Source organism: Camelus ferus, chromosome 9, assembly GCF_009834535.1.
Source record: "Camelus ferus isolate YT-003-E chromosome 9, BCGSAC_Cfer_1.0, whole genome shotgun sequence".
In the NCBI taxonomy this organism is placed as follows: domain Eukaryota; kingdom Metazoa; phylum Chordata; class Mammalia; order Artiodactyla; family Camelidae; genus Camelus; species Camelus ferus.
This window is the reverse complement of record NC_045704.1, coordinates 13,356,955-13,368,365: the sequence shown is the minus strand read 5'-3', so window position 1 is coordinate 13,368,365 and position 11,411 is coordinate 13,356,955. Positions and strand designations below refer to the sequence as shown.

Here is an 11,411-nt window from a genome sequence, read left to right as displayed (position 1 = left end):
TCAGGTACTGGACAACTCAGGACAGCCGCTATACCCCAGAGCCTGCTCAAACGATTCAAACTTGCCAGTCCTACACCTGCCTATACTGACTTGTCCCTTCCCTCCCATAGAAACCTCAATAAAATCTCTTGCCCATATTTTCCCCTCACTTTCTGTCTCCTGACCAACCCTGGTGCTTCCTCCTGTGGCCCTTCACCTTTTGCAGCAAAAGGGACTTTGCAGGTGTGATTAAGTTAAGGCTCTTGAAATGGAGAGATGATCGTGGATTATCTGGGTGAGCTCAGTGTTATCTCAAGGGTCTGCATTAGAGGGAGACAATGGGGGTGACCGACAGAGAAGGAGATGTGACCACAGATAGCCAGAGTAATTCAGGGCCAAGACATATGCGTGGTTCCTAAGCACCAAAAAAGGCAAGGAAATAAATTCTTCCCTCAGAATCTCCAAAAGGAACCAGCCCTGCTGACACTTTGATGTGAGCACGCTGAGACCCATTTTGGACTTCCAATGTCCAGAACTATAAGAGTTTGCATTTTTTTTTTAATTTTAATGGAGGTACTGGGGGTTAAAACCAGGACCTTGTGCATGCTAAGCACACACTCTACCACTGAACTATACCCTCCCCACATTTGTGTTGTTTTGAGCCAGTGAATCTGTGGTAGTTTGTTACAGCAGCTGCAGGAAACTAATATAGTTTTTATCTTTATTTCTCCAGATCCCTGTCCCTCTCACTTCCCTTCTCTGAGTCTTCATTTCATTCATTAAAATACTCTATAATTTAAAAGCCCACAAATAAGAAATGCTGGAGAGGGTGTGGAGAAAAGGGAACCCTCCTACACTGCTGGTGGAAATATAAATTGGTGCAGCCACTATGGAGAACAGTATGGAGGTTCCTTAAAAAACTAAGAATAGAGTTACCACATGATCCAGCAATCCCAGTCCTGGACATACATCCAGAAAAGATGAAAACTCTAATTCAAAAAGATACATGCACCCCAGTGTTCATAGCAGCTCTATTTACAATAGCCAAGACATGGAAGCAATCCAAGTACCCATTAATGGATGAATGGATAAAGAAGATGTGATATATATACACAATGGAATATTATGCAGCCATAAAAAAGAATGAAGTCATGACATTTTCAGCAATATGGATGGACCTAGAGATTACCATACTAAATGAAGTAAGTCAGACAAAGAAATAAAAATATCATATGATATCATTTATATGTGGAATTTTAAAAATATGATACAAATGAACTTATTTATTAAACAGAAACAGACTCACAGACATAGAAAACAAACCTATGGTTACCAAAGGGGAAAGTTCAGGGAAGGGATAAATTAGTAGTTTGAGGAATAACAGATACACACTGCTATGTATAAAATAGATAAACAACAAGGACCTATTCTATGGCTCAGAGAACTATATTCAATATTTTATAATAACCTATGATGGAAAAGAATCCAAAAAAGAATATATATATGACTAAATCACTGTGCTCTACACCTGAAACTAATACAACATTATAAATCAACTCTACTTCAATAAAAATTTGTTTTTTTTTGAAAACACACACACACACACACACACACACACACACACACACACAAAACTCTAAACTCTCCCTCACATATCGCCTCACATTTTTATGGTCAGAGCTCTGGGCAGCAACCAGAACTCTTATAGCATAAACACTAATATTTCTGCTGGTGGTGGTACTTTCTCACAGCAGCAGGCAGAAACTAGTACATACTAATACATAATAGCTAACAGTCCCATAGCACTTAGAATAAACCTAATTACCTCCCCCTCAAAAAAAAAAAAACCCACAAATTTATTATCTTACAGTTCTGGAGGTCAAAAGTATAAAATGGTCCTTATTTGGTTAAAATCAAGGTGTCTGGTAGGGGAGGCTATAGCTCAGAGGTAGAGCCCAGGCTTAGCATGCATGAGGTCCTGGGTTCAATCCCCAGGACCTCCATTAAATTTTTTTTTTTTTTAATCAAGGTGTGTGCAGGGCTGTGGTGCTTCTAGAAGTTCTAGGGAAGGATCTGTTTCCTTGCTTTTCCAGCTTCTGGAAGCCGCCTGCATCCCTTGGCTCGTGGCTCCTTCCTCCATCATCGAAGCTAGCAGAGTAGCATTTTAAAATCTCTTACTCTCCTTCGTTGTCATGTCTCTTTCTCTGGTTCTGACATTCCTTCCTCCCTCTCATAAGGACATTTGTATTTATAGTGAGCCCACCAGATAATCCAGGATAATCTCCTCATCTCAAAATCCTTAACTCAATCATGTCTGCAAAGATCCTCTTGCCATGTAAGGTCACATAGTCACAGGTTCTGGTGAATAGGACGTGAACATCTGTGGAAGTGGGCGTTATTCTGCCAAGCACAGAGGAAAACAGTGAGTGACATGAGGGTCATCTCTGGGTCCCCCAGAATCACCCAGCACATGGCCAAGTCATGAGTAAAAATGTTTGCAAAATGAATATGAGAGGCATGCCAACAGTGGGTGACTCCATCAGAAGCCACCCACACTAGACCTTTGTTCCTGCCACTTGGCAGTGTCCTCTGTGGGCCCTCCAAGACTTCTCCACGGCTAGCTTACCCAGCCCCATCTTCCATCACACTCCTCCACCACTCCTCCACCATCTTTTTTCCTCAGCCACTCTGGTTTTTTTTTTTTTTTTTTTTTCAGGTCTTAGAACATACAGTGCTCTTTCCCAACTCAGAGCCCTCGCTCATGCTGTTCCCTCTGCTGCTGTTCCCCACACTAACAACCCCACTAGACTTACCAACACCTCCATGAGGACATCAAAACCATCTGTCTCCTTTCAGTTAATCCTCTTAACCCTATATAGGTAGATGCTATTGTGATCTCCGTTTTCCAGAATAGAAATGTGAGCCTCAGAGACCGAAATCCCTCGTGCAAAGCAATTCAACCAAGAAGTGGCAAGGAGGGGTTTGGAATCCTGATTCAGTGCTGGCTCCAGGGCTTCTAAGCAGCACAGCCTGGTTTCTCCGGAAGCAGCCAATTTGCAGGTCTTTGCATCTTGGCTGTAAGACCTCGGAAAAAAAATTAGCATGGCTCTCTGGATCTGTTTTTCCCTCTGTAATTAGGGCGCAATAGAACCTTCCTCGCAGTTCAGTGGTGAGAAATTAGCAACGAAGAAAGCAAAGCGCGGAGCAGGGGGGCCTGGGCTACCACATTCTGCAAACGTCAGTCATTAATACATATTAGTAAAAAATTACTAAAAAAAAATTATCTTTGCTATTACTGTCCTCTCTCTCCCTCTGGACAATTCCTAAGGGTGCGCGGCTTTCTGAGCCAGAGTCGGGGGGAAGGAGGAAAGGGGACAGGTTCCAAGGACCTAAATTGTCAAGAAAAGAAAGCCCCTTCCCTTGGTCACGTGGCTATAAGTCTCCAGAGGCAACGAAGTGTTTCTGGTCCACCCCTATTAGGCGGAGCCAACGGTGCGGTCTTCCAATGGGGACGCTAGAATTAAATAACCTGCTCCCTTGCATTGGGACTGTAGGGGCGCGAAAGCCCGGAGACCAACGAGGAGCGGCATAGGGGCAATGGGGGCGGAGAAAAGGGCCACGCCCCCGTGAGCCGGGTATCTGGTCTTTTTAAATCCCCCCTGGGTAAGATAGGGACCATTGGGACTCCGGGTTGCAGCGATGGCGCTTCGCTGGGGCATCGTGTCAGTCGGCCTTATCTCCAGCGACTTCACGACAGTGCTGCGGACTCTGCCTCGCTCTGAGCACCAGGTCGGCCCTCCCTTCGGAGGGAAGAGCAGGCCGAGGCGGGGTGGGAGGGAACTCCTGGGTCTGAGGGAGGAGGGAGCTAGGGTTCTGGACTTCTTTTTATTTGTTTTTGTTTTTTTTAATTAAGTATAGTCAGTTTACAATGTCATGTTAATTTCTGGAGGGTTCCGGACTTCTGAGTCCCCAAGGCAGTGAAGCAATCTCAAATTCCCTACGCCTTTCTCCCTTTCTGTCTTTTAAACACGAGTTCCATGAGGTTTGGGAGGGTCTTAATCTGACCTGCTGTGAAAAGAAGAAATTTAGATACTAGGGGGTTTAATAATTGCTTGCCCCAGATCTCTCTTTCTCAGGACCCAATTATCCAGCGGCCCCTTCACCCGTCACTTCAACCTCCAGGACCACATTCCGCCTCTCCCATCTTGGGAGATGTAATTTCTCCCTACGCCGAGGCCTTCTCCATCACCTTCCTTCCATCCACTTGTCTTCCACACCTGCCCCTCATGTTTGACCCTGGCGCCTCTCCAGGTGGTGGCGGTAGCGGCCCGTGACCTGAGCCGGGCGGAGGAGTTTGCGCGGAAACACGACATCCCAAAGGCCTATGGCTCCTATGAGGAGCTGGCCAAGGACCCGAACGTGGGTGAGTGGCCCGAGGGCTGCGGGGGGGCCACTGGGGCGCTGCCTCCTGGAAGCTGCCTAGGAGATGCAAGGCTCCCCGGGGATGAGCCAATCCCTCTGGGCCCTGGAAGGACTCTGAGCTGGGAGGCGGAGCTGTAGGAACCGGTTAGGTCTGAAATTAACTGGCGTGAAATTGTGATTAGGGGCAACACCTCCGCGGTAAAGGCAGGGTTTGAATTTCTGAGAGAGGCCTTCCAGGCTTTAAAAATAACCCTGTGGCCTGGGCTTCTGCGTTCTGGAATTGCCTGGATGGAGAGACAGGACAATGTAGTTGGACAACAGCCCGGCGGTGGAGTCAGGCTGCCTGAATTGGCATTTTCCTCTTTTGCTTGCCTTCTCAGTTTCCTCATTTGTAAAACGGGCGAAAGAATAATCTCTACTTCCTGGTGGACTTGTGAGGCTTAAGTAATTTAATACGATAATTTCACAAGGCTGGAAATAATCTGAAGGAAATAGAGTGATGATAGAGAACCGTTAGCTCCGCCCTAATGGGAGGCTAGGGTTTGACTCCTGTGGTGGGACTTCGTCCTGGGATGTTGGGGGCGGGGCCTCTATATTATGGGCGGCCCCGGAGGACTCGGTGGGCAGGTCTCATCTCTTGACTTTCCTCTGACCCTAGAGGTGGCCTACATTGGCACCCAGCACCCCCAGCACAAGCCAACGGTGTTGCTTTGCCTGGCGGCGGGCAAAGCCGTGCTGTGCGAGAAGCCCATGGGCGTGAACGCCGCGGAAGTGCGCGAAATGGTTGCAGAGGCCCGGTCCCGAGGCCTCTTCCTTATGGAGGTGAGGGTGGAGGGGGTCCTTCCAACATCCATCGCAGCACTACTTGCCATTATTAAACATGGTGGCTGGTGGACATTTTTGGAGGAACATAAGGGGGATAGGGTTTCCAAGAGTTAAGATGGCCACAAAATGAACCCAGGTCTTTGCCGTTTGTCAGGAGGTAGTTGCGCTACGCCATGGAAACTACTGGCAACATCTCCCATAGCTGGAAGCCACTGCTTTGGGCTCTTAGCAAACATGGCCGCCTGAAAGATCCTTTGTCAGCCTTTCAGAAGAAGATGCCAGTAAGAAAAAGTGGCACAAAATAGCAATGGGCTTAGTTTGGGTGGATTTCCAGTGATAGAGGTCAGAAGTACCAAGGAAGCCCTACCAACCCTCGATGTCAAGCTGCCTCTGTTTTTGCCCTTATCAGACTTGCCTACCTACAGGGGTCTTTGATTTCGCACAGATTGCCAGTAATTAAAATGGCCACCAAACAGCAATGGATAGTGCCAGCAGTAAAGATGGCCACCAGATGACCCCCTGGAAGCTATTTTCATGTTAAGGAGTATTATGGTTCTTAAATACTTTGCTGTAGGTTCTGCCAGTAGTCGCTATAGCTGCCTCTTAACTTCTCCACGTCCTATCTAGGCGTCATATGCCCAGCATTGCTGAGCTTCCCAGTCTGCAAAGGTCTATGTGCCCAACAAGTAGTCAAGATTCATTATGTTACTCAGCGCCTTCTGGTGCTCACTGTGTCCTGTCAGTGCCAAAATTCTGTGAGTTTATCGCCTCCTCATTTTTATTGGCACCTAATGTGTGCCAGATCCAACCCTAGGAACTTGGGACTCATAATGTTTAAGACTCACTTTTCCAGGAACTCAAGGTCCGTTATGATCATGGAAATGGGCAATCTCTATTACCAGTTGCATGGACTTCATGGACATAGGACTGAGCAGTTGATGGAGCACAGAGGCCCTGGCTCAGCCTGGGTGATGGTCAAGGAGGTTTCCTGTGGGTAGGGACTGACCTATGCCTTAAAGGAAATATCAGTTGCCTAGATAAATATGCCAGATGGGGAAAGCAGAGTTAAGACTTAAAGAAAATAAGAATGGGCAGATTTCATGTATTTAGTATGAAATTTATCTTGGACAGGTCAAGATTTCTGGCTTGAGAATCAGAGCACTCTAGACTCCAGTCTTCCAGTTCCTGGCTCTGTGCCTTGGACAGGAAATCTGATTTAACTGGGCCTCAGTTTTCTCATCTATAAAATGGACATGATAGCTACATGGGAGGGATGTTGGGAGGACTAATTATACAAAGCCTGTACATACTGTCTTGCTCATAACATATACCAAATACACTGGGGCTGATATTAGGCAAAGGGGAGCATTAGAAGAGTATTGGGCAGGGGTGAGACAGAGTCAGCTCTGGAAGGAAAGCTCCTTCCAGGTCATGTAGGGAACAGACAGGAGCAGGGAAACTCGGCGTGTTAGTGTGTTAGGGCTGCCATAACAAAGTGCCACCACGGATGGAGTGGCTTAAACAACAGAGGTTTATTTTCTCAAACTTCTGGAGGCTAGAAGTCTGAGATCAAGGTGTCAGCAGGGTTGGTTCCTCCTGAGGCTTCTCTCCTTGGCTTGTAGATGGCCGTCTTCTCCCTGTGTCTTCACTTGGTCCTCCCTCTGTGAATGTGTCCTAATTTCCCCCTCTTATAAGGACACTAGTCTGACTGAATGAAGACCCACCTCACTGACCTCATTTAAAGTTAATTACCTCTTTAAAAAGCCTGTCTCCAAATACACTCACATTGGGAGGTACTGGGGGAGTGGTTAGGACCTCAACATGAACTTGGTGGGGGACGGCACAATTCAGCCCATCACATTGGGAGCCTGGTGTAATTGACATTTTATCTCATTTAATGTAATACTTTGTAATGGCCCTATGAGGCAGGTTCCATGAATATCCCCATTTTAGTCCAGATGAGAAAGGACAGGGCCAGATGGGAACAGAGAGGAGAGAAGAGGGCAGAGAGAGTCAGGACCACACAACTGGAGGACTAACAGGCTGTGGAAGGAAGAGGGAGGGATCTTGTTTGGAGCAGCGGGTACCCCATCAAGACTGGATCCTTGAAGGGAGAAGAACTGGTTGGTTAACTCCTGGGTCTTGACCCTTTGCCTTCCCTTTCCACATCCTGCTTTCTTCCCTCTGTGGTCCACAGGCCATCTGGACCCGCTTCTTTCCTGCCGTAGAGGCTCTGAGATCTGTTTTGGCCCAGGGAACCCTGGGGGACCTTCGAGTGATTCGGGCAGAATTTGGAAAGAATCTCACCAATGTACCTCGGAGCATAGACTGGGCCCAGGCTGGAGGTGGCTTGTTGGACCTTGGCATCTACTGCCTCCAGTTCATCTCCATGGTCTTTGGTGGGCAGAAGCCAGAGAAGATTTCAGCTGTGGGAAGGCACTATGAAACAGGTATGGTCTATCCTGAATGATATAATGGTGATAGGAGTGGTCCTCTCTTCCTGGAAGCACTGCTCTGGGACTAAGTCTCCTAGCCCATGAGAATCAAGTTAGACAGCTGGAGGAACTTCCTGTATGAAATCAAAAGAGGATCAGAGTTAAGAGGGTGGGCAGGCTTCGTGCTGGGACCTTGCTGTGTGATGTTAGCCAAAGGACACAACATCTTTGAGTCTTAATTAGTTCCTGGTAAAACGTCACAAATAGGGTTGTCAGAAGGAGTTAATGAAATAACTATTGAGGCAAATTGTAAGCAGTTACTAAATATAAATGGTGGTTAATTTTTCAATTTGTCTCCATCAGCCTTTGCTGCATAACAAACTACCCTAGAACATAATGACCTCCAATAATGATTATTTATTAGTTTGTGATTCTGTGGATTGGCAGTTTGGGCTGCGCTCAGCTTAGGTGGTTCTTCTGCTGGTCTTCATCGTGCAGCTGCACTCAACTGGCTGTTTGACTGGCGCTGGATGGTCTAGGATGGCCTCACTATGTCTTACAGGTGTTGGCTACTGTGTGGAGAGTCTTGGTTCTCTTCCACGTGGCCTCTCCAGCTGGCTAGCTCAGGCTCATTCACACTGTGGTCTCAGAGTTGCAGGCGTAGCAAAAACACCCCAATGTGCAAGCACTTCTCAAACTTTGGCTTGTATCATATTTACTACTGTTCCATGGCCCAAAGTCAGCTCAGATTTTGAGGAGGGCAAATAGATTATACCTCTTAGGAGGATGGAAGGAGTACCTGCAAAGGGGCATTCATAGAGGAATGAGAGGAATTACTGCGGCCAGCGTTGCAAGCAGTACCACAGAAGGCAATGAACAACCAGGAAAATAATACTCGCTCTTTAGAAAAACTGTCTCAGTCTAGCATCTGGCCAATTCCTAGGCTAAATAGTAGCTGTAACAACAGATCCCACTTTTCAAGTGCTACCTCGACATTAGGGTTATTATACAAATGATCTTTCTGATCTATGAAGGTTGTCCCCATTTTACAGATGAGGAACCTTAGGCGCAGAGAGAGGTAGTGACTTACCCAGGCTCACACAGCAGATCCAGGATAAGAACTTGAACTTACCCGAAATCAAAGAGAACTAGGTCAGTAAATTCCTCCATCTGTGACCTGCCTGATGTGTTCCAAGACCAGGCTAGTACTTTAATCTAATTTTTAAGAGTTTTTGTTTGTGTTTTGATTTTTTATGGAAGTTCTGGGAATTGAACCCAGGACCTCGTGCATGCTAAGCATGCACTCTACCACTGAGCTATATCCCCCACCCCCAATGTAATTTTTAACTGATGCATGTATATCACTTACTGTAATCTAAATAGCCTTCTAAGTGCTTTTGGACATTTTATCTCATTTAATGTAATACTTTGTAATGGCCCTATGAGGCAGGTTCCATGAATATCCCCATTTTGGATATGAGGATACTTGAGTCTCACAAACCTGCACAACAGATATTTACAGAAGAGGAAACTGAGGCTCAGAGAGGTGAAGTCTCCCTCTCTCTCTCTCTTTTTTTTTTAGCATATTTTTGTTTATTTATTTATTTATTTTGATAATAGACTTACTGAGATATGTCACATGCCATACAATTTATTCCTTTAAAGTGTCTAATTCTGTGGCTTTAGTCTAGTCACAGTTATACATCAGCACAATCAATTTTAGAATATTTTCATTACTCAAAAAAAAAAAAAAATAACCCACACCCAATTCTCCTATTGCCCTGGGCCCTAAACAAGCACAAATCTACTTTCTGGCTCTATGGATTTGCAAACAGCAGACATTTCACACAAATGGACTCCTACACTGTGGGACCACTCATGTTTGGCTTTTTTGATTTAGTGTAAGTGTTTTCAGGGCTCACCTGTGTGGGAGCACACATCACTGCTTTGGTCTCTTTCATTGCCATGTTAGAGATGAGATCTCTTACCCAAGGTACCACAGGCAAGATTTGAGGCCATGCTTGCCCCTGTCCTGTGTCCTTCCTCCAGGTGTGGATGACACTGTCAGTGTGCTACTCCAGTACCCAGGAGGGGTCCACGGCAGCTTCACCTGCAGCATCACTGCCCCGCTCTCCAATATGGTCTCTGTGAGCGGTACCAAGGGCTTGGCCCAGGTGAGGCACGATCGGCCGGGCTGGGCTGGGCCCAAGTCCCAGGAACCATGGCCCTTAGCAAGAGGGGTAGGCCTGTTGTGGCTTCTGGAGCTGGATATGGACTGAACCAGCCTTTTCCCACACCACTGCTCAGGGATCCATCCTCAATCACCAGGTCATGGGATGGGGTCTGGATCTCCAGGCTCCATCCTGAGGGTGAACCCATTGGTCTTTCAAAAGTCCTTAGGCCCAAGTTGAAACCACCCTCAGAGAGCAGCTTTAACCTCTCAAATTGCTTTCAGGACAGTTTACGGGCGTTATCAAAGAACAGCTTCGTCGGGCTTCCTGGAGCCCTGTTGCTAAAAAGAAATTCTATTCTCAGCAGAAGAATTTGGATCTTGCCCCAATCTTGGACTGTAGAATTTGGACCTTGACCCAGATGCACCTCTGTTTCCATTTTCATTTAGACTTAGATATTGAATTAGTTTAGGCTTCCCAGGGCTCTTTGGCCAAAAAAAAAAAAAAAAAAAAAAAAGTCTCCTAATGGATGAGAAGGTACTGGGTTGTCTAATTGTCTAAGCCTCTTCCTTGCAAAAGGGATTTGATAATTAAAAAGCTAAAGATCTAATCTGTTCTTAGGAACAATAATTAGTACATATATGTAACCTAAAAACGTGCGGTATACTGTATATATGTATTTACATGCAATATAATGTGTACGTGCAGTCGAACTTATAATTTAAAAAAAAAGGGGGGGATTCGCTAAGCCATCTTCACAAGGCCTGAGCATGGGGTTAAAGAAGGATTTGTTCCTGGGGAAACAAACAACAAGATAGGCATCTGGTGTGGCATCTGTGCTGCTGAGGAACAGTCCCCCAGCAGCCAGAGCAGGGGTGGGGGTGAGGAGGGGGGCCCAAACCTCCCTGAGGATGGAGGGAGATCAGCCCTTAGCCACCAGGTGTGAGAGGGAAGGTCCTGAGCATCCCCAAGCGGGAGCCCCAGCAGCCCTGTTGGTGAGGGCAGTAGGGCCACCTGTTATCTCTCCTCAGATCCTCAGCCCCTGCTGGTGCCCGACAGAGCTGGTGGTGAAGGGGGAGCATAAGGAGTTTCCACTGCCCCCAGCCCCAGACAAGGAGTTCAATTTTACGAACGGAATGGGCATGATTTATGAAGCCAAGCATGTCCGGGAATGCCTACAGAAGGGTAAGGATGTGGAGGACAGCTGTGGGAGAGTGACAGGGTGGCAGGGTAAGCCTGGTAGGGGAGGTGGGTATCCTCCCCATCCCTCTGCCACTCAAGCAGCTGTTTAAAACTACATCTCCCAGCACCCCTCTGGGGCATCCATATGCCTGAACCAGTATTACTGTGCCTCATGGGATTCTGGGAATTATAGTTCTTTGGGTTTTGGGGATGTGAGCAGGAGGGGTCTCTAACTGCACTCTCCCTCAGGCCTGAAGGAAAGTCCTGTGATTCCTCTGGCAGAAAGTGAGCTCCTGGCTGACATCCTTGACGAGGTGAGGAAGGCCATTGGAATCACCTTCCCCCAAGACAAACATTAATGTACGCCCTGAATAAAGAAACACATGGTTTCCACAGA

The 11,411-nt window shown here is 46.8% G+C and overlaps 1 protein-coding gene across 1 annotated transcript; it reads left to right on the top strand.

The window, feature by feature from the left end:
- Positions 1 to 3,542: 3,542 nt before the first annotated feature.
- On the top strand, positions 3,543 to 11,411 carry DHDH (dihydrodiol dehydrogenase). The gene is made up of 7 exons (XM_006173821.3): positions 3,543 to 3,768; positions 4,291 to 4,402; positions 5,060 to 5,223; positions 7,424 to 7,676; positions 9,711 to 9,835; positions 10,864 to 11,017; positions 11,264 to 11,411. The coding sequence occupies exons 1-7, from the start codon at positions 3,679 to 3,681 to the stop codon at positions 11,371 to 11,373; spliced, it is 1,008 nt and encodes a 335-aa protein (XP_006173883.1). The 5' UTR covers positions 3,543 to 3,678; the 3' UTR covers positions 11,374 to 11,411.